The following is a 24,033-nucleotide window of genomic DNA, read 5'->3' on the forward strand; positions in this document are numbered from 1 at the left end:
GGGCGAGATAAACAAACATGCAAAGCCTGTGCATTCACACATGCTCAAATACTAATGCTGGCACATCTCCACCTGGTTCATGAAGACAAAATATTGTCTCTCAAAACAACTACAAAAGAAGCTGGCGCAAAGGCTGTATAATACGAGCAGATTTCATAGGCCAGAAATTGGCAACCTGACTGCACGCACACAGTGGGAGATGTGTGGAGCTTCTCTACAGGATGAGACCTGAGATTATGGTCTTCTAGAATCACATGGAGATCTCATGTGACACTGTTGTCCATCATATCCTGGAGCTTTTCTCAAGGATAAGACCTGCGCTCATCGTCTTCTTCATGAACCATGAGGAGAGGTCATGTGACACTGTTATCCATCATGTCCTGGAGATTCTCTATAGGATGAGACCTGAGCTCATAGTCTTCTCCATGAACCATGTGGAGATGTCATGTGACATTGTAATATCTATTAGTTCCTGAAGCTTCTCTATAGGATGATATCATGTCATGTCACATTTACTTATGTCCTGGAGCTTCTCTATAGGATGAGACCTGCGCTCATAGTCTTCTCCATGAACCATGCGGAGAGGTCATGTGACACTGTTATCCATCATGACCTGGAGATTCTCTATAGGATGAGACCTGAGCTCACTGTCTTCTTCATAAACCATGTGGAGATGTCATGTGACATTGTAATATCTATTAGTTCCTGAAGCTTCTCTATAGGATGATACCAGAGCTCATTGTCTTCTTCATGAACCATGTGGAGATGTCATGTGACACTATTATCCGACATGTCCTGAAGCTTCTCTATAGGATAATACCAGAGCTCATTGTCTTCTTCATGAACCATGTGGAGATGTCATGTGACACTATTATCCGACATGTCCTGAAGCTTCTCTATAGGATGATACCAGAGCTCATTGTCTTCTTCATGAACCATGTGGAGATGTCATGTGACACTATTATCCGACATGTCCTGAAGCTTCTCTATAGGATGAGACCTGAGCTCACTGTCTTCTTCATAAACCATGTGGAGATGTCATGTGACATTGTAATATCTATTAGTTCCTGAAGCTTCTCTATAGGATGATATCATGTCATGTGACATTTACTTATGTCCTGGAGCTTCTCTATAGGATGAGACCTGCGCTCATAGTCTTCTCCATGAACCATGTGGAGATGTCATGTAAAAACTGTTATCCATCATGTCCTCGAGCTTCTCTATAGGATGAGACCTGGGCTCAATGTCTTCGTCATAAACCATGTGGAGATGTCAGGTGACACAGTTATCCATCATGGCCTGGAGCTTCTCTATAGGATGAGACCTGGGCTCACTGTCTTCTTCATGAACCATGTGGAGATGTCATGTGACACAGTTATCCGGCATCTCCTGTACGGTCACCACTGGCAGTCCCTGTGCTGGAGCAGATGATGGCTTATTGAGCAGCTCATAGTGCAGTGCCTGCTCCATGGCACAGGACCAGCATCTCTCCACCTGTAGACTCTGAGGGTAGCAGGATTCTCCACCAGCATTGCTTTGACTTCTCAGTACAGAGCTAGTGCAATCTACTGCTCTCTGGTTTCACGTTCACATTAACACACAAACCACCCTTTCTGTACAAGAAATTTATGTAGTAAAAAAAAATAAACTTAATGTACAAATCAAAAAAACAGCAGCTTAAATAAAAGGCGAGGGGCTGGCCAGGAACACAGGAGACGCTGCGCTCTGTCCTGCATCAGGCCACCCAGCCAGAATGCTTCATTTCTTCAATAAATTAATGGGGAGGGGGATGTAAACAACTTGGGTGAGGAGTGGGGGGGGGGGCAGACAAAATGGAGAGAGACATTAGTTAGGGGACATGGTGACGGGGAGACGTTGGGTAGGGGGTCATCTGTAACAGACTCCCCATTTGTGGCACAGATTTCCCGATGTCCGCTCTTCTCTTGTGATGTCAGGACACCTGACGTATCTAAAGTTCATTCCACACGCACCAGCAGACCCCTTAAGACAGTGGCCCCCTTTTCCTTGGTTACCCACTCCACCTCAGAGCTGGGAATCCTGGGATCCAGGAGATCGGAGGTCCCTGCCGATGGGGGGCCCATCTTGTATGATCCTGGTCGTACACAGACCTGGAGGGCGACTTGGGCTCCAAATGTGCGTTGCGACCGGGGGTCTCTGAACCTGTAATTGGAGAAAAGAAAGACTCAAAATGGAGGAGATGGGGGTCTATACCTGACATAGCCAGGACATATGCCACCTCCTGGATATAGGTGACATGCTGGTTTCTTCAGCATGTAAAGGAGAACTGCAGGCATCCAAGAACCCTCCCTCGCACAAGTCATGTATGTTATTTCCATGCCAGTGATGGTCCCACAGTCGTGTTACACTCCAACCCTTTACATGACTTCTCTCTACAGTCTGGGAAAGGTTTCTAAAATGCTGGCTGGAAATGATGCCTTATGTGATAACTCTAGGGGATTCATACAGTCCCAGCCCAATCCTGGTATGTGGTGACCAGAAGGTTCAGTGTTACGGACGTGGGCACAACTCCTAACGCAGATGGACAGCCAGTGGTACCAGCCCATAACTGCTGTAATCTGTACCAGGTCATCCATAAAGCCTGATATGTAGTAGGACCCTGAGGAACAGCTCCAGGCCTTGGACTCCACAAAAACCTACTAATCAAAGGATCACCAACCAATAACATCACTAACTCACTGGACTTTGGGACAGAAGTCAGGCAGGCCAGCGTATCGTAGGGTCGGTGATAAGACCACGCTCTGCACTTCACGGCTCTGCAGGACATTGGGCTCAGATGGTGAGAAGCCGTTCTGAGGATCAGACTTCATCGGCACAGATGTGAGTATGCATGATGATCCTGGGGATAAGGACAATATGGAAGTAAGTAACCCGATTATAAAGTAGGTAACAGTGCGGAGAAGCTGTGCTCAGATCACACACCTGGGAGCAGCTCTCCCCGATCCAGCGTCCTCCGTACACTTCCTGCGCCGCTGCCCTGGTAGGCAATGTGCCACTTCTTAAACTGGGTACATGAGGACCGTGGACTCAGCCTGAAATTCATGAGAGCCATGAGTAGGAGATTCCACATGTGTCACAATGAATTCAACGTGAAAACTACATGTACCTGAGGGGGAAGGTGCACCAGCCTGAAGGCTCAGCGTATTCTCGAGGGGGGTCTCCTCTCTTACTGTACAACTCATCTCCTCTCAGCTTGTGACAAGACTCACAGTGACAAACACACAGCTTGGAGTCTTCCATGAAATAGCCCTCTACAAGACAAAGAGGTTATCCATCAGAAAGAGACTGCAAGATTAGGAGATGAGCAAGGTGGAGAAGACAGCAGGATAAAGAGAAGATGGAGGGGAGGAGGCACCAAAGACACACTGGGAGACAGAGAGAGACGGGAAGGTCGAGGCCGAAGGAAGGGAGACAGAGAGAGACGGGAAGGTCGAGGCCGAAGGAAGAGAGACAAAGAGAGACGGGAAGGTCGAGGCCGAAGGAAGAGAGACAAAGAGAGACGGGAAGGTCGAGGCCGAAGGAAGAGAGACAAAGAGAGACGGGAAGGTCGAGGCCGAAGGAAGAGAGACAAAGAGAGACGGGAAGGTCGAGGCCGAAGGAAGAGAGACAAAGAGAGACGGGAAGGTCGAGGCCGAAGGAAGAGAGACAAAGAGAGACGGGAAGGTCGAGGCCGAAGGAAGAGAGACAAAGAGAGACGGGAAGGTCGAGGCCGAAGGAAGAGAGACAAAGAGAGACGGGAAGGTCGAGGCCGAAGGAAGAGAGACAAAGAGAGACGGGAAGGTCGAGGCCGAAGGAAGAGAGACAAAGAGACGGGAAGGTCGAGGCCGAAGGAAGAGAGACAAAGAGAGACGGGAAGGTCGAGGCCGAAGGAAGAGAGACAAAGAGAGACGGGAAGGTCGAGGCCGAAGGAAGAGAGACAAAGAGAGACGGGAAGGTCGAGGCCGAAGGAAGGGAGACAGAGAGAGACGGGAAGGTCGAGGCCGAAGGAAGAGAGACAAAAAGACTGAGTGAGAGACTGAGACTAAAGGGGGGGGGGAGAGAGAGAGAGAGAGATGGGAAGGGTGAGACCAAGGAGAGAGAAAGGGACAGAGAGGAGAAGGGCAGGGCCAAGGAAAAAAAAGACAAAGAGGGAGAGGCCGAGGAGAAAGAGATAGGGGGGCTGGGGCCAAAGAGAGATGGGGTGATGAGAAAGAGAACCAGGACAGAGATGGGGCTGGGAGAGAGACGGGAAGGATGGGGTTGAGCAGAGAGACGGGTTGGGTTAGACCGTGGAGAGAGGCTGGGGGAATAAGGGCATTCAGAGCTGAGCAGACAGAATGTAGGGATGAATAGGCTGAAAAGACAAATAGGCGGGATCAGAGCAAGGACAGAGGCGGGGAGGGATAGGACGAGCAGAGGGCATAGGAGAGACATCGGGGGGGGGCTGCATAACAAGGCATTGTGGTAACAGTCAACACCCCTTACCAGGCAGAAGCAGCAGCTCCTTGAAGCGGAGGCAGAGGGCGAGGTATTCACAGCTCAGGAGAGCCAGAGGGTCGGGCGGCAGCCAGCACAAACTCTCCTTCACACCTAGAGAGGATAGTAACCCCAGGAGATCAGTGACCAGACACACCCAGTGCCATCCTCACCCAGCTGGCTGACAGTAATCCGAATTTATATAGTGTCAACATACAAGGAGACGAGGCACTGTGAAATCAGAGTCTACAGAACCGTGGTATAAACACCGGACTGAACGGTTGCCGTCCTCCAGCTCATCGATGTGGGAAGGACAGATGGAACCATGTCACTTACATATTTCCATCCCAGGTGAGGTCAGTCTTTCGGAATGAGGGAACCACCCTCGGCCACTTACCATCCACCATATCCGCCTTTTCTCTCTCTCCAGGAATATGACCCTCATGAGCATTCGACTCTGCCCCCTGCACCTCTCCTGTCACTAAGGAGACCTAGAGAGAAGATATCACAGGTGTTCTCAGTGGAAGGATCCACCACCATTGAGGTGTAGGGTCAGGTAGGACACTCACCTGCTCACACTGCCCGTACAGGTCTACCACAACGTAACACAGCTCCGGCAGGTCTTGTGCTCCCACCCCCTGATCCAAGCCATTAATATATAAGTGGAGACCACCCGAGGAGTCCAGCAAGAGCCCAACACACGTTCCCTCAGGACATAAATCAAGGTTAGGCCCATAACCTTCACGGATCTAGAAGATAAGGAGCAGGTAGAGGGAAGCGATACACAGACAGCGGCCATCACGTCACTTAAAGAGGACATCTTTCTGACATGTCCGTTTTAACAACTACCTGCACCCCTTTGTAAAAAACTATTATTGGCCTAGTTTGTACCGTTCCTTCATTATTCCTCCTGGAAGTCTATTGATGAATGGCAAGCAGTCTGCCATGAAGATCCGAACCGGTGTTTCCACTATGGAGTGTGACCCTACAGTCTGACACCAGCCGCACTGATGGGAGCGTGACCCTACACAGTCTGACACCAGCAGCACTGATGGCAGTGTGACCCTACAGTCTGACACCAGCAGCACTGATGGGAGTGTGACCCTACACAGTCTGACACCAGCAGCACTGATGGGAGTGTGACCCTACAGTCTGACACCAGCAGCACTGATGGGAGCGTGACCCTACACAGTCTGACACCAGCAGCACTGATGGGAGGCTAGCGTGACCCTACACAGTCTGACACCAGCAGCACTGATGGGAGTGTGACCCTACAGTCTGACACCAGCAGCACTGATGGCAGTGTGACCCTACACAGTCTGACACCAGCAGCACTGATGGGAGTATGACCCTACGGTCTGACACCAGCAGCACTGATGGCAGTGTGACCCTACACAGTCTGACACCAGCAGCACTGATGGCAGTGTGACCCTACACAGTCTGACACCAGCAGCACTGATGGGAGTATGACCCTACGGTCTGACACCAGCAGCACTGATGGCAGTGTGACCCTACACAGTCTGACACCAGCAGCACTGATGGCAGTGTGACCCTACACAGTCTGACACCAGCAGCACTGATGGCAGTGTGACCCTACACAGTCTGACACCAGCAGCACTGATGGCAGTGTGACCCTACACAGTCTGACACCAGCAGCACTGATGGCAGTGTGACCCTACACAGTCTGACACCAGCAGCACTGATGGCAGTGTGACCCTACACAGTCTGACACCAGCAGCACTGATGGCAGTGTGACCCTACACAGTCTGACACCAGCAGCACTGATGGGAGTGTGACCCTACGGTCTGACACCAGCAGCACTGATGGGAGTGTGATCCTACAGTCTGACACCAGCAGCACTGATGGGAGTGTGATCCTACACAGTCTGCCACCAGCAGCACTGATGGGAGTGTGACCCTACACAGTCTGACACCAGCAGCACTGATGGGAGTGTGACCCTACACAGTCTGACACCAGCAGCACTGATGGCAGTGTGACCCTACACGGTCTGACACCAGCAGCACTGATGGCAGTGTGACCCTACAGTCTGACACCAGCAGCACTGATGGGAGTGTGACCCTACACAGTCTGCCACCAGCAGCATTGATGGGAGTGTGACCCTACGGTCTGACACCAGCAGCACTGATGGGAGGAGTGTGACCCTACACAGTCTGACACCAGCAGCACTGATGGGAGTGTGACCCTACACAGTCTGACACCAGCAGCACTGATGGCAGTGTGACCCTACACAGTCTGACACCAGCAGCACTGATGGCAGTGTGACCCTACACAGTCTGACACCAGCAGCACTGATGGCAGTGTGACCCTACAGTCTGACACCAGCAGCACTGATGGGAGTGTGACCCTACAGTCTGACACCAGCAGCACTGATGGGAGTGTGACCCTACAGTCTGACACCAGCAGCACTGATGGCAGTGTGACCCTACACAGTCTGACACCAGCAGCACTGATGGGAGTGTGACCCTACAGTCTGACACCAGCAGCACTGATGGCAGTGTGACCCTACACAGTCTGACACCAGCAGCACTGATGGCAGTGTGACCCTACAGTCTGACACCAGCAGCACTGATGGGAGTGTGACCCTACAGTCTGACACCAGCAGCACTGATGGCAGTGTGACCCTACACAGTCTGACACCAGCAGCACTGATGGGAGTGTGACCCTACAGTCTGACACCAGCAGCACTGATGGCAGTGTGACCCTACAGTCTGACACCAGCAGCACTGATGGCAGTGTGACCCTACACAGTCTGACACCAGCAGCACTGATGGCAGTGTGACCCTACACAGTCTGACACCAGCAGCACTGATGGCAGTGTGACCCTACAGTCCGACACCAGCAGCACTGATGGCAGTGTGACCCTACAGTCCGACACCAGCAGCACTGATGGGAGTGTGACCCTACACAGTCTGACACCAGCAGCACTGATGGCAGTGTGACCCTACACAGTCTGACACCAGCAGCACTGATGGCAGTGTGACCCTACAGTCTGACACCAGCAGCACTGATGGCAGTGTGACCCTACAGTCTGACACCAGCAGCACTGATGGGAGTGTGACCCTACAGTCTGACACCAGCAGCACTGATGGCAGTGTGACCCTACACAGTCTGACACCAGCAGCACTGATGGGAGTGTGACCCTACAGTCTGACACCAGCAGCACTGATGGCAGTGTGACCCTACACAGTCTGACACCAGCAGCACTGATGGGAGTGTGACCCTACAGTCTGACACCAGCAGCACTGATGGCAGTGTGACCCTACAGTCTGACACCAGCAGCACTGATGGGAGTGTGACCCTACAGTCTGACACCAGCAGCACTGATGGCAGTGTGACCCTACAGTCTGACACCAGCAGCACTGATGGCAGTGTGACCCTACACAGTCTGACACCAGCAGCACTGATGGGAGTGTGACCCTACACAGTCTGACACCAGCAGCACTGATGGGAGTGTGACCCTACACAGTCTGACACCAGCAGCACTGATGGCAGTGTGACCCTACAGTCTGACACCAGCAGCACTGATGGGAGTGTGACCCTACACAGTCTGACACCAGCAGCACTGATGGCAGTGTGACCCTACACAGTCTGACACCAGCAGCACTGATGGGAGTGTGACCCTACAGTCTGACACTAGCGGCACTGATGGGAGTGTGACCCTACAGTCTGACACCAGCAGCACTGATGGCAGTGTGACCCTACACAGTCTGACACCAGCAGCACTGATGGGAGTGTGACCCTACAGTCTGACACCAGCCGCACTGATGGGAGTGTGACCCTACACAGTCTGACACCAGCAGCACTGATGGCAGTGTGACCCTACACAGTCTGACACCAGCAGCACTGATGGGAGTGTGACCCTACACAGTCTGACACCAGCAGCACTGATGGCAGTGTGACTCTACAGTCTGACACCAGCAGCACTGATGGGAGTGTGACCCTACAGTCTGACACTAGCGGCACTGATGGGAGTGTGACCCTACGGTCTGACACTAGCAGCACTGATGGGATAATGTCAGACTATGGAGGGTTACACTCCCAACAGGTAAACACAATCCTGACCTTTTCTGCAAACTGATGGCAATTCATTCATAAAGTCTAGAAGGAATAATAACGGAATGGTGCAAACCTGAGTCAGGAGGACAGATGCTCCACAATTGCTATTACAAGGGGGATGTACATGGTTACTAAAGCAGACATGTCAGGAGAGGCGAGAGGTCCTCCTAAAACTGACTGCCTTGTCAGGAGGAGGTACCTTGGCTCCATTGTAAAGAACAGCACTGCGCTGGAAGATCCAAGCGCTCCTTTTAATGGCGGCTGCCGTGGCCGGGAAGTTCAGCCTCTCGGGTGACACCCCAATAACACCAATGGAAAGAGAGGACGTCCACCGTGGTGAGAGCTGGTCTAGTCGGACCTGAGGGAATGAATCAACATGGAGGCATGTCAGCTGCCGGGTCATCAGAACACCAGGAGCATGTTCTCCAGCCACACACATGAAGACGAGGTCTATACTGCTCCGGGAGAACCCTATATGAGGCACAGGTCACACATGAAGACGAGGTCTATACTGCTCCGGGAGAACCCTATATGAGGCACAGGTCACACATGAAGACGAGGGCTATACTGCTCCGAGAGAACCCTATATGAGGCACAGGTCACACATGAAGACGAGGTCTATACTGCTCCGGGAGAACCCTATATGAGGCACAGTCCACACACATGAAGATGAGGTCTATACTGCTCCGGGAGAACCCTATATGAGGCACAGGCCACACACATGAAGATGAGGTCTATACTGCTCCGGGAGAACCCTATATGAGGCACAGGCTGCACACATGAAGACGAGGTCTATACAGCTCCAGGAGAACCCTATATGAGGCACAGGCCACACACATGAAGACGAGGGCTATACTGCTCCGGGAGAACCCTATATGAGGCACAGGCCACACACATGAAGACGAGGGCTATACTGCTCCAGGAGAACCCTATATGAGGCACAGGCCACACACATGAAGACTAGGGCTATACTGCTCCGGGAGAACCCTATATGAGGCACAGGCCGTACACATGAAGACGAGGTCTATACTGCTCCGGGAGAACCCTATATGAGGCACAGGCCGTACACATGAAGACGAGGTCTATACTGCTCCAGAAGAACCCTATATGAGGCACAGGCCGTACACATGAAGATGAGGGCTATACTGCTCCAGAAGAACCCTATATGAGGCACAGGCCGTACACATGAAGATGAGGTCTATACTGCTCCAGGAGAACCCTATATTAGACACAGGCCGTACACATGAAGACTAGGTCTATACTGCTCTGGGAGAACCCTATATGAGGCACAGGCCATACACATGAAGATGAGGTCTATACTGCTCCCGGAGAACCCTATATGAGGCACAGGCCGTACACATGAAGATGAGGGCTATACTGCTCCAGGAGAACCCTATATGAGGCACAGGCCGTACACATGAAGACGAGGTCTATACTGCTCCCGGACAACCCTATATGAGGCACAGGCCGTACACATGGAGATTAGGTCTACACTGCTCCAGGAGAACCCTATATGAGGCACAGGCCGTACACATGAAGATGAGATCTATACTGCTCCCGGAGAACCCTAGATGAGGCACAGGCCGTACACATGAAGATGAGGTCTATACTGCTCCCGGAGAACCCTATACGTTTATCAGCCGGAACGACCCGCACTTGTAGCTATAGAGCGCCCATGTACCTGGAGTAGGAAGAGTCGAGGTAATGGCTGGGCCAGCACCACGATGCCCTGGTTGTAGCTGCACACGCGCGTCGCTATCCTGTTTCCGTCTGAAAGTTGTATGTTCTTTCCGTGATTACCCATAAAGTGCAGGGAATGCAGTTGGAGGGCAGGCAGAGGGTCACCCTGAAACAAGAGGAACCAAGCAGTAGCATCACCCTGTGGTGGCGTGGCGGGCTACGACTACGGGGTACTCACATTGTGCTCTACATCTTCTTCCTCTTCACTTTCAGAATTCACAGATGGTGGTTTGGTGGCATCGGATTCTTCTAGAACTGAAGAGCTGACAACAGACAGAGCAGTGATGGAGCCGTGAAGATCCAGGATGGCATAGACTCCCTGAGGAGAGACAATGGCATTGGGTGGTGACAGGACATCACGAGGATCAACCAGAAATCAGGGGGGTCCTGCCTCCGGGGGTCTTCCATGTACGCATTCACTGCGCCTACAATTCTCATCATGGCCCCCGGCATGATCCCACAACTCTCGGCATTCCTCCATGACACGACCTCGCCACGTGATCTGACTCTTAGGATGGAGGATGGTGTGCTTTCAGCGTGGTCCTGAGGAGCAGCATGGTGGCACCACGACAACGTCAGGAGCGTGCCGATGGTTCATGGAAATGACCACCATCTGCACCCTCCATCATTTATGGTGGATATGCAGGATCTTCAGCGCTTCAGAGGGAGACGGTTCTCCGGCTTTAATACATGAAGAGTGCCACCACTTGCCAATAGGCTTTACCGGCTAGTCCTGCCCCACGCCTGAAGGTGTTAGAGCTGTCTCCAGTCCAGAGCATGCTCTGTGATCTGACCACACGTCTCCGACATTCCTCTGAATGAGGCAGCAAACGGCGACCACAAGATATTACACCGACACCGCACAAGACAACCACAGGAGAAAAGACAGCACTGCAGAGACTGCCCTCTCTGACAAGATGGTGGCTGGACATGTGAGGTGTCGGTGTAATATCCTGCAGGTGGTGTACGGTCATACCTAGCAGAGACGTGTGACTCCATCTCATCACCCAGCCTCCATCTTGTCTCTGTAGTCATGTGCGGTGTCGGTGTAATATCCTGCAGTATTGGTACTCCATCTCATCACCCAGCCTCCATCTCGTCTCTGTAGTCATGTGCGGTGTCGGTGTAATATCCTGCAGTATTGGTACTCCATCTCATCACCCAGCCTCCATCTTGTCTCTGTAGTCATGTGAGGTGTCGGTGTAATATCCTGCAGTATTGGCACTCCATCACATCACCCAGCCTCCATCTTGTCTCTGTAGTCATGTGTGGTGTAATATCCTGCAGTATTGGTACTCCATCACATCACCCAGCCTCCATCTTGGCAGTCAGGATGTCTCTGTAGTCATCTGCGTTGTCGGTGTAATATCCTGCAGTATTGGTACTCCATCACATCACCCAGCCTCCATCTTGTCTCTGTAGTCATGTGTGGTGTAATATCCTGCAGTATTGGTACTCCATCACATCACCCAGCCTCCATCTTGGCAGTCAGGATGTCTCTGTAGTCATCTGCGTTGTCGGTGTAATATCCTGCAGTATTGGTACTCCATCACATCACCCAGCCTCCATCTTGTCTCTGTAGTCATGTGTGGTGTAATATCCTGCAGTATTGGTACTCCATCACATCACCCAGCCTCCATCTTGGCAGTCAGGATGTCTCTGTAGTCATCTGCGTTGTCGGTGTAATATCCTGCAGTATTGGTACTCCATCTCATCACCCAGACTCCATCTTGTCTCTGTAGTCATGTGTGGTGTCGGTGTAATATCCTGCAGTATTGGTACTCCATCACATCACCCAGCCTCCATCTGGTCTCTGTAGTCATGTGTGGTGTCGGTGTAATATCCTGCAGTATTGGTACTCCATCTCATCACCCAGCCTCCATCTGGTCTCTGTAGTCATGTGCGGTGTCGGTGTAATATCCTGCAGTATTGGTACTCCATCACATCACCCAGCCTCCATCTTGGCAGTCAGGATGTCTCTGTAGTCATGTGTGGTGTCGGTGTAATATCCTGCAGTATTGGTACTCCATCTCATCACCCAGCCTCCAACTTGTCTCTGTAGTCATGTGTGGTGTCGGTGTAATATCCTGCAGTATTGGTACTCCATCACATCACCCAGCCTCCATCTTGTCTCTGTAGTCATGTGTGGTGTCGGTGTAATATCCTGCAGTATTGGTACTCCATCTCATCACCCAGCCTCCATCTGGTCTCTGTAGTCATGTGCGGTGTCGGTGTAATATCCTGCAGTATTGGTACTCCATCACATCACCCAGCCTCCATCTTGGCAGTCAGGATGTCTCTGTAGTCATGTGTGGTGTCGGTGTAATTTCCTGCAGTATTGGTACTCCATCACATAACCCAGCCTCCATCTGGCAGTCAGGATGTCTCTGTAGTCATGTGTGGTGTCGGTGTAATATCCTGCAGTATTGGTACTCCATCTCATCACCCAGCCTCCAACTTGTCTCTGTAGTCATGTGTGGTGTCGGTGTAATATCCTGCAGTATTGGTACTCCATCACATCACCCAGCCTCCATCTTGTCTCTGTAGTCATGTGTGGTGTCGGTGTAATATCCTGCAGTATTGGTACTCCATCTCATCACCCAGCCTCCATCTTGTCTCTGTAGTCATGTGTGGTGTCGGTGTAATATCCTGCAGTATTGGTACTCCATCTCATCACCCAGCCTCCATCTTGGCAGTCAGGATGTCTCTGTAGTCATGTGCGGTGTCTGTGTAATATCCTGCAGTATTAGTACTCCATCTCATCACCCAGCCTCCATCTTGTCTCTGTAGTCATGTGCGTTGTCGGTGTAATATCCTGCAGTATTGGTACTCCATCTCATCACCCAGCCTCCATCTTGTCTCTGTAGTTATGTGTGGTGTCGGTGTAATATCCTGCAGTATTGGTACTCCATCAGATCACCCAGCCTCCATCTTGGCAGTCAGGATGTCTCTGTAGTCATGTGCGGTGTCTGTGTAATATCCTGCAGTATTAGTACTCCATCTCATCACCCAGCCTCCATCTTGTCTCTGTAGTCATGTGCGTTGTCGGTGTAATATCCTGCAGTATTGGTACTCCATCTCATCACCCAGCCTCCATCTGGTCTCTGTAGTCATGTGCGGTGTCGGTGTAATATCCTGCAGTATTGGTACTCCATCACATCACCCAGCCTCCATCTTGGCAGTCAGGATGTCTCTGTAGTCATGTGTGGTGTCGGTGTAATATCCTGCAGTATTGGTACTCCATCTCATCACCCAGCCTCCAACTTGTCTCTGTAGTCATGTGTGGTGTCGGTGTAATATCCTGCAGTATTGGTACTCCATCACATCACCCAGCCTCCATCTTGTCTCTGTAGTCATGTGTGGTGTCGGTGTAATATCCTGCAGTATTGGTACTCCATCTCATCACCCAGCCTCCATCTGGTCTCTGTAGTCATGTGCGGTGTCGGTGTAATATCCTGCAGTATTGGTACTCCATCACATCACCCAGCCTCCATCTTGGCAGTCAGGATGTCTCTGTAGTCATGTGTGGTGTCGGTGTAATTTCCTGCAGTATTGGTACTCCATCACATAACCCAGCCTCCATCTTGGCAGTCAGGATGTCTCTGTAGTCATGTGTGGTGTCGGTGTAATATCCTGCAGTATTGGTACTCCATCTCATCACCCAGCCTCCAACTTGTCTCTGTAGTCATGTGTGGTGTCGGTGTAATATCCTGCAGTATTGGTACTCCATCACATCACCCAGCCTCCATCTTGTCTCTGTAGTCATGTGTGGTGTCGGTGTAATATCCTGCAGTATTGGTACTCCATCTCATCACCCAGCCTCCATCTTGTCTCTGTAGTCATGTGCGTTGTCGGTGTAATATCCTGCAGTATTGGTACTCCATCTCATCACCCAGCCTCCATCTTGGCAGTCAGGATGTCTCTGTAGTCATGTGCGGTGTCGGTGTAATATCCTGCAGTATTGGTACTCCATCTCATCCCCCAGCCTCCATCTTGTCTCTGTAGTCATGTGCGTTGTCGGTGTAATATCCTGCAGTATTGGTACTCCATCTCATCACCCAGCCTGGCAGTCAGGATGTTACCAGTAACGCTCATTAGCGATGATCTTGTGGGGTAAACGCTCATTCTTTGGTAAGTGCATATTTTGTGCGCCCCTGAAAGACCCTCGTTTCGCGGTGTCAGATGTTGCTGCTGGGACACGACGAGTCTGTATGGGGAAGAGCGAGGGCCTTAGCGATCATTCCTCCCATACTGTGGAGGAGATCACTACATGTAAATGCTCCGGTCTCCTCCGCTAGCCATCAGAAGCTTCTTTCCCAACAATCTGCTAGATGGTCGTCCGGTGTGAAGGGACCATTAGTCCTGCACGGGTCTCTACAGGAGGACAGATGGACAGGGTCCGCGGGCGGCCTCCTCGGCAGGGAAGACGTTGTTGGCGGTATGTGCGTCTGGACACAGTGTCCGGGACTTCAGGACCAGTCTAGAAGAGGCCGTTACCACAGACGCCTGTGCTGGAGAACCTTGCGCCGGCCGGCCTGCTGTGACTATGGGCAATGGGGCAGGTCAGAAGCATCCCCTCCACCGCCTCCCCCAAAACATACGCCCCAGCCAGGACCGGGGCCTCTTACCTTAGGAATGCCGCTGGCTGCCGCTCCCATGTCCTCTCCATTTATCAGAATGTGCAGAGTGTCATCACCATCACGACGCACCGCGAGTCTGCAGCCGACCTGAGGAGGACACACGTACACGTCATATACACAGCCGAGGCATGAGAGAGGTCACCTTCTAGATCACAGCACTACAAGGGACAGGAAGTCAGCGGGGCTGGGTTCTAGATCAGAGCATCACACAATGTCAGACAGGGTAAGGTTCTAGATCACTGCACCATAGACTCAAAAGAGAACTGGGTTCTAGATCACAGCACTATAGGAGAAATGAAGTCAGCGGGCTGGATTCTAGATCAGAGCATCACACAATGTCAGGCAGGGTAGGGTTCTAGATCAGAGCTCAACACAATGTCGGACAGGGTTCTAGATCAGAGCACCACACAATGTCGGACAGGGTTCTAGATCAGAGCACCACACAATGTCAGACAGGGTTCTAGATCAGAGCACCACACAATGTCAGACAGGGTTCTAGATCAGAGCACCACAGAGACTCAAAAGAAAACTTGGTTCTAGATCACAGCACTACAAGAGACAGGAAGTCAGCGGGGCTGGGTTCTAGATCACAGCACCACACAATGTCAGACAGGGCCTTAATCTCCGGGGGTCTAATCCTGGGGTACATCAGGGGTCTTACTACAGAGAAACAAATGGACGATCGAGAGAAAAAGTGAGAAAACCTCAGATATCAAACCCCCAGATAAATATCTAAAGGACGAGATTAAGTAAGACATGAGTGTGCGGTATACACAAACCAAAAACTAGGGCAGTACGTGACCCCAGAGAAGAATACAGACTGTGTGTGATATATAACAGGAGACACATGAGGTATACAGACTGTGTGTGATATATAACAGGAGACACATGAAGTATACAGACTGTGTGTGATATATAACAGGAGACACATGAAGTATACAGACTGTGTGTGATATATAACAGGAGACACATGAGGTATACAGACTGTGTGTGATATATAACAGGAGACACGTGAGGTATACAGACTGTGTGTGATATATAACAGGAGACACATGAGGTATACAGACTGTGTGTGATATATAACAGGAGACACATGGGGTATACAGACTGTGTGTGATATATAACAGGAGACACATGAGGTATACAGACTGTGTGTGATATATAACAGGAGACACATGAGGTATACAGACTGTGTGTGATATATAACAGGAGACACATGAGGTATACAGACTGTGTGTGATATATAACAGGAGACACATGAGGTATACAGACTGTGTGTGATATATAACAGGAGACACATGAGGTATACAGACTGTGTGTGATATATAACAGGAGACACATGAGGTATACAGACTGTGTGTGATATATACATAACAGGAGACACATGGGGTATACAGACTGTGTGTGATATATAACAGGAGACACATGAGGTATACAGACTGTGTGTGATATATAACAGGAGACACGTGAGGTATACAGACTGTGTGTGATATATAACAGGAGACACATGAGGTATACAGACTGTGTGTGATATATAACAGGAGACACATGGGGTATACAGACTGTGTGTGATACATAACAGGAGACACATGGGGTATACAGACTGTGTGTGATATATAACAGGAGACACATGAGGTATACAGACTGTGTGTGATATATAACAGGAGACACATGAGGTATACAGACTGTGTGTGATATATAACAGGAGACACATGAGGTATACAGACTGTGTGTGATATATAACAGGAGACACATGAGGTATACAGACTGTGTGTGATATATACATAACAGGAGACACATGGGGTATACAGACTGTGTGTGATATATAACAGGAGACACATGAGGTATACAGACTGTGTGTGATATATAACAGGAGACACGTGAGGTATACAGACTGTGTGTGATATATAACAGGAGACACATGAGGTATACAGACTGTGTGTGATATATAACAGGAGACACATGGGGTATACAGACTGTGTGTGATACATAACAGGAGACACATGGGGTATACAGACTGTGTGTGATATATACATAACAGGAGACACATGGGGTATACAGACTGTGTGTGATATATAACAGGAGACACATGAGGTATACAGACTGTGTGTGATATATAACAGGAGACACATGAGGTATACAGACTGTGTGTGATATATAACAGGAGACACGTGGGGTATACAGACTGTGTGTGATATATAACAGGAGACACATGGGGTATACAGACTGTGTGCGATATATAACAGGAGACACATGGGGTATACAGACTGTGTGTGATATATAACAGGAGACACATGGGGTATACAGACTGTGTGTGATATATAACAGGAGACACATGAGGTATACAGACTGTGTGTGATATATAACAGGAGACACGTGGGGTATACAGACTGTGTGATATATAACAGGAGACACATGAGGTATACAGACTGTGTGTGATATATAACAGGAGACACATGAGGTATACAGACTGTGTGTGATATATAACAGGAGACACGTGGGGTATACAGACTGTGTGATATATAACAGGAGACACATGAGGTATACAGACTGTGTGTGATATATACATAACAGGAGACACATGAGGTATACAGACTGTGTGTGATATATAACAGGAGACACGTGGGGTATACAGACTGTGTGATATATAACAGGAGACACATGAGGTATACAGACTGTGTGATATATAACAGGAGACACATGAGGTATACAGACTGTGTGTGATATATAACAGGAGACACATGGGGTATACAGACTGTGTGCGATATATAACAGGAGACACATGGGGTATACAGACTGTGTGTGATATATACATAACAGGAGACACATGAGGTATACAGACTGTGTGTGATATATAACAGGAGACACATGAGGTATACAGACTGTGTGATATATAACAGGAGACACATGGGGTATACAGACTGTGTGTGATATATACATAACAGGAGACACATGAGGTATACAGACTGTGTGTGATATATAACAGGAGACACATGGGGTATACAGACTGTGTGTGATATATAACAGGAGACACATGAGGTATACAGACTGTGTGTGATATATACATAACAGGAGACACATGGGGTATACAGACTGTGTGTGATATATAACAGGAGACACATGAGGTATACAGACTGTGTGTGATATATAACAGGAGACACATGAGGTATACAGACTGTGTGTGATATATAACAGGAGACACGTGGGGTATACAGACTGTGTGTGATATATAACAGGAGACACGTGAGGTATACAGACTGTGTGTGATATATAACAGGAGACACATGGGGTATACAGACTGTGTGTGATACATAACAGGAGACACATGGGGTATACAGACTGTGTGTGATATATACATAACAGGAGACACATGGGGTATACAGACTGTGTGTGATATATAACAGGAGACACATGAGGTATACAGACTGTGTGTGATATATAACAGGAGACACATGAGGTATACAGACTGTGTGTGATATATAACAGGAGACACATGAGGTATACAGACTGTGTGTGATATATATATATATATATATATATATAACAGGAGACACATGGGGTATACAGACTGTGTGTGATATATAACAGGAGACACATGGGGTATACAGACTGTGTGTGATATATAACAGGAGACACATGGGGTATACAGACTGTGTGTGATATATAACAGGAGACACGTGAGGTATACAGACTGTGTGTGATATATACATAACAGGAGACACATGAGGTATACAGACTGTGTGTGATATATAACAGGAGACACGTGAGGTATACAGACTGTGTGTGATATATACATAACAGGAGACACATGAGGTATACAGACTGTGTGTGATATATAACAGGAGACACATGGGGTATACAGACTGTGTGATATATAACAGGAGACACATGAGGTATACAGACTGTGTGATATATAACAGGAGACACATGGGGTATACAGACTGTGTGTGATATATAACAGGAGACACATGAGGTATACAGACTGTGTGTGATATATAACAGGAGACACATGAGGTATACAGACTGTGTGTGATATATAACAGGAGACACATGAGGTATACAGACTGTGTGTGATATATAACAGGAGACACATGAGGTATACAGACTGTGTGTGATATATAACAGGAGACACATGAGGTATACAGACTGTGTGTGATATATAACAGGAGACACGTGGGGTATACAGACTGTGTGTGATATATAACAGGAGACACATGGGGTATACAGACTGTGTGTGATATATATATATAACAGGAGACACATGGGGTATACAGACTGTGTGTGATATATAACAGGAGACACATGAGGTATACAGACTGTGTGCGATATATAACAGGAGACACATGGGGTATACAGACTGTGTGCGATATATAACAGGAGACACATGAGGTATACAGACTGTGTGTGATATATAACAGGAGACACATGAGGTATACAGACTGTGTGTGATATATAACAGGAGACACATGAGGTATACAGACTGTGTGTGATATATAACAGGAGACACGTGGGGTATACAGACTGTGTGTGATATATGCACCCACAGGGAGGGTCTCTGATGTTAGAACCTGTTGTCCTTCTCCGGCCGGTCCACAGAGACGTTCTCATGGCTGCGCCTCACATGTAGAGACGAAGCTTATAACGTCAGTGTGGAGCCTAAACAGCTGAGGCCACCGCTGTGTACAAGTGCGGAGAGATGTACGGCCGGTGTCGGCTCGGGACACGTATGTCCATGGTGCAGTGAGCTCATACCGACCATCAGATGTGTGTGCAAGAACGGAGGACATCTCCTCACTCATCTACCAACACCATCCCATACCCTGCACCACATAACACATTGCTCTGATCATATTCCAGACAGGCCATGTCCTAGACCACACAGAGAATCAGAGAGAGGGGCAATAGTCTAGACCAGGCATGCTCAACCGGCGGCCCTCCAGCTGTTGTAAAACTACAACTCCCACCATGCCCTGCTGTAGGCTGTTCAGGAATGCTGGGAGTTGAGGTTTTGCAACAGCTGGAGCGCCACAAGTTGAGCATGCCTGTTCTAGACCACACAGAAAATAAGAAAGAGGAGCCATATTCTAGACCACACTGAGAAGCAGAGAGAGGCCATATTCTAGACCACACTGAGAAGCAGAGAGGGGTCATATTCTAGATCACACTGAGAAGCAGAGAGGGGCCATATTCTAGATCACACTGAGAAGCAGAGAGGGGCCATATTCTAGACCACACTGAGAAGCAGAGAGAGGCCATATTCTAGACCACACTGAGAAGCAGAGAGGGGCCATATTCTAGACCACACTGAGAAGCAGAGAGAGGGGCCATATTCTAGATCACACTGAGAAGCAGAGAGAGGGGCCATATTCTAGATCACACTGAGAAGCAGAGAGGGGCCATATTCTAGACCACACTGAGAAGCAGAGAGAGGCCATATTCTAGACCACACTGAGAAGCAGAGAGGGGTCATATTCTAGATCACACTGAGAAGCAGAGAGGGGCCATATTCTAGATCACACTGAGAAGCAGAGAGGGGCCATATTCTAGACCACACTGAGAAGCAGAGAGAGGCCATATTCTAGACCACACTGAGAAGCAGAGACTCGGGGCCATATTCTAGACCACACTGAGAAGCAGAGAGGGGCCATATTCTAGACCACACTGAGAAGCAGAGAGAGGGGCCATATTCTAGACCACACTGAGAAGCAGAGAGGGGCCATATTCTAGACCACACTGAGAAGCAGAGAGGGGCCATATTCTAGACCACACTGAGAAGCAGAGAGAGGGGCCATATTCTAGACCACACTGAGAAGCAGAGAGGGGCCATATTCTAGACTACACTGAGAAGCAGAGAGGGGCCATATTCTAGACCACACTGAGAAGCAGAGAGAGGGGCCATATTCTAGACCACACTGAGAAGCAGAGAGGGGCCATATTCTAGATCACACTGAGAAGCAGAGAGGGGCCATATTCTAGATCACACTGAGAAGCAGAGAGGGGCCATATTCTAGACCACACTGAGAAGCAGGGAGGGGCCATATTCTAGATCACACTGAGAAGCAGAGAGGGGCCATATTCTAGATCACACAGACGCAGAGAGAGAGGGGCCATATTCTAGACTACACTGAGAAGCAGAGAGAGGGGTCATATTCTAGATTAGATCACACTGAGAAGCAAAGAGGGGTCATATTCTAGATCACACTGAGAAGCAGAGAGGGGGCATATTCTAGATCACACTGAGAAGCAGAGAGGGGCCATATTCTAGACCACACTGAGAAGCAGAGAGAGGGGCCATATTCTAGACCACACTGAGAAGCAGAGAGGGGCCATATTATAGACCACACTGAGAAGCAGAGAGGGGCCATATTCTAGACCACACTGAGAAGCAGAGAGGGGCCATATTCTAGACCACACTGAGAAGCAGAGAGGGGCCATATTCTAGACCACACTGAGAAGCAGAGAGAGGGGCCATATTCTAGACTACACTGAGAAGCAGAGAGGGGCCATATTCTAGACCACACTGAGAAGCAGAGAGGGGCCATATTCTAGACCACACTGAGAAGCAGAGAGAGGGACCATATTCTAGACCACACTGAGAAGCAGAGAGGGGCCATATTCTAGACTACACTGAGAAGCAGAGAGGGGCCATATTCTAGATCACACTGAGAAGCAGAGAGAGGGACCATATTCTAGACCACACTGAGAAGCAGAGAGGGGCCATATTCTAGACTACACTGAGAAGCAGAGAGGGACCATATTCTAGACCACACTGAGAAGCAGAGAGGGGCCATATTCTAGATCACACAGACGCAGAGAGAGAGGGGCCATATTCTAGACTACACTGAGAAGCAGAGAGAGGGGTCATATTCTAGATTAGATCACACTGAGAAGCAAAGAGGGGTCATATTCTAGATCACACTGAGAAGCAGAGAGGGGGCATATTCTAGATCACACTGAGAAGCAGAGAGGGGCCATATTCTAGACCACACTGAGAAGCAGAGAGAGGGGCCATATTCTAGACCACACTGAGAAGCAGAGAGGGGCCATATTATAGACCACACTGAGAAGCAGAGAGGGGCCATATTCTAGACCACACTGAGAAGCAGAGAGGGGCCATATTCTAGACCACACTGAGAAGCAGAGAGGGGCCATATTCTAGATCACACTGAGAAGCAGAGAGGGGCCATATTCTAGACCACACTGAGAAGCAGAGAGAGGGGCCATATTCTAGACCACACTGAGAAGCAGAGAGGGGCCATATTATAGACCACACTGAGAAGCAGAGAGGGGCCATATTCTAGACCACACTGAGAAGCAGAGAGGGGCCATATTCTAGACCACACTGAGAAGCAGAGAGGCCATATTCTAGACCACACTGAGAAGCAGAGAGGGGCCATATTCTAGATCACACTGAGAAGCAGAGAGAGGGGCCATATTCTAGATCACACTGAGAAGCAGAGAGAGGGGCCATATTCTAGACCACACTGAGAAGCAGAGAGAGGGGCCATATTCTAGACCACACTGAGAAGCAGAGAGAGAGGTCATATTCTAGACCACACTGAGAAGCAGAGAGGGGCCATATTCTAGACCACACTGAGAAGCAGAGAGGGGCCATATTCTAGACCACACTGAGAAGCAGAGAGGGGCCATATTCTAGACCACACTGAGAAGCAGAGAGGGGCCATATTCTAGATCACACTGAGAAGCAGAGAGGGGCCATATTCTAAGATCACATTGAGAAGCAGAGAGGGGCCATATTCTAGATCACACTGAGAAGCAGAGAGGGGCCATATTCTAGATCACACTGAGAAGCAGAGAGAGGGGCCATATTCTAGATCACACTGAGAAGCAGAGAGGGGCCATATTCTAGATCACACTGAGAAGCAGAGAGGGGCCATATTCTAGACCACACTGAGAAGCAGAGAGGGGCCATATTCTAGATCACACTGAGAAGCAGAGAGGGGCCATATTCTAGACCACACTGAGAAGCAGAGAGGGGCCATATTCTAGATCACACTGAGAAGCAGAGAGGGGCCATATTCTAGACTACACTGAGAAGCAGAGAGGGGCCATATTCTAGACCACACTGAGAAGCAGAGAGGGGTCATATTCTAGATCACACTGAGAAGCAGAGAGAGGCCATATTCTAGACCACACTGAGAAGCAGAGAGGGGCCATATTCTAGACTACACTGAGAAGCAGAGAGAGGGGCCATATTCTAGACCACACTGAGAAGCAGAGAGAGGGGCCATATTCTAGACCACACTGAGAAGCAGAGAGAGGGGCCATATTCTAGACCACACTGAGAAGCAGAGAGAGAGGTCATATTCTAGACCACACTGAGAAGCAGAGAGGGGCCATATTCTAGACCACACTAAGAAGCAGAGAGGGGCCATATTCTAGACCACACTGAGAAGCAGAGAGGGGCCATATTCTAGACCACACTGAGAAGCAGAGAGGGGCCATATTCTAGATCACACTGAGAAGCAGAGAGGGGCCATATTCTAGATCACATTGAGAAGCAGAGAGGGGGCCATATTCTAGATCACACTGAGAAGCAGAGAGGGGCCATATTCTAGATCACACTGAGAAGCAGAGAGGGGCCATATTCTAGATCACACTGAGAAGCAGAGAGGGGCCATATTCTAGATCACACTGAGAAGCAGAGAGGGGCCATATTCTAGACCACACTGAGAAGCAGAGAGGGGCCATATTCTAGATCACACTGAGAAGCAGAGAGGGGCCATATTCTAGACCACACTGAGAAGCAGAGAGGGGCCATATTCTAGATCACACTGAGAAGCAGAGAGGGGCCATATTCTAGACCACACTGAGAAGCAGAGAGAGGGGCCATATTCTAGACCACACTGAGAAGCAGAGAGAGGGGCCATATTCTAGACCACACTGAGAAGCAGAGAGGGGCCATATTATAGACCACACTGAGAAGCAGAGAGGGGCCATATTCTAGACCACACTGAGAAGCAGAGAGGGGCCATATTCTAGACCACACTGAGAAGCAGAGAGGGGCCATATTCTAGACCACACTGAGAAGCAGAGAGAGGGGCCATATTCTAGACTACAC

At 49.4% G+C, this 24,033-nt stretch overlaps 1 protein-coding gene across 1 annotated transcript in view; it reads right to left on the reverse strand.

Moving 5' to 3' along the window:
- Positions 1-1,626: 1,626 nt before the first annotated feature.
- The window catches only part of NEURL4 (neuralized E3 ubiquitin protein ligase 4), a 66,381-nt gene continuing 43,974 nt past the window's right edge, over positions 1,627-24,033 (reverse strand). Inside the window, 11 exon segments of the mRNA XM_044280767.1 lie at positions 1,627-2,181; positions 2,719-2,878; positions 2,962-3,071; positions 3,146-3,290; positions 4,504-4,608; positions 4,892-4,985; positions 5,064-5,243; positions 8,771-8,929; positions 10,253-10,417; positions 10,490-10,630; positions 14,940-15,038. Coding sequence (XP_044136702.1) covers positions 1,977-2,181; positions 2,719-2,878; positions 2,962-3,071; positions 3,146-3,290; positions 4,504-4,608; positions 4,892-4,985; positions 5,064-5,243; positions 8,771-8,929; positions 10,253-10,417; positions 10,490-10,630; positions 14,940-15,038 — 1,563 coding nt within the window. The 3' untranslated portion in view covers positions 1,627-1,976.

Source organism: Bufo gargarizans, chromosome 2 (assembly GCF_014858855.1).
Source record: "Bufo gargarizans isolate SCDJY-AF-19 chromosome 2, ASM1485885v1, whole genome shotgun sequence".
Classification (NCBI taxonomy): Eukaryota; Metazoa; Chordata; class Amphibia; order Anura; family Bufonidae; genus Bufo; species Bufo gargarizans.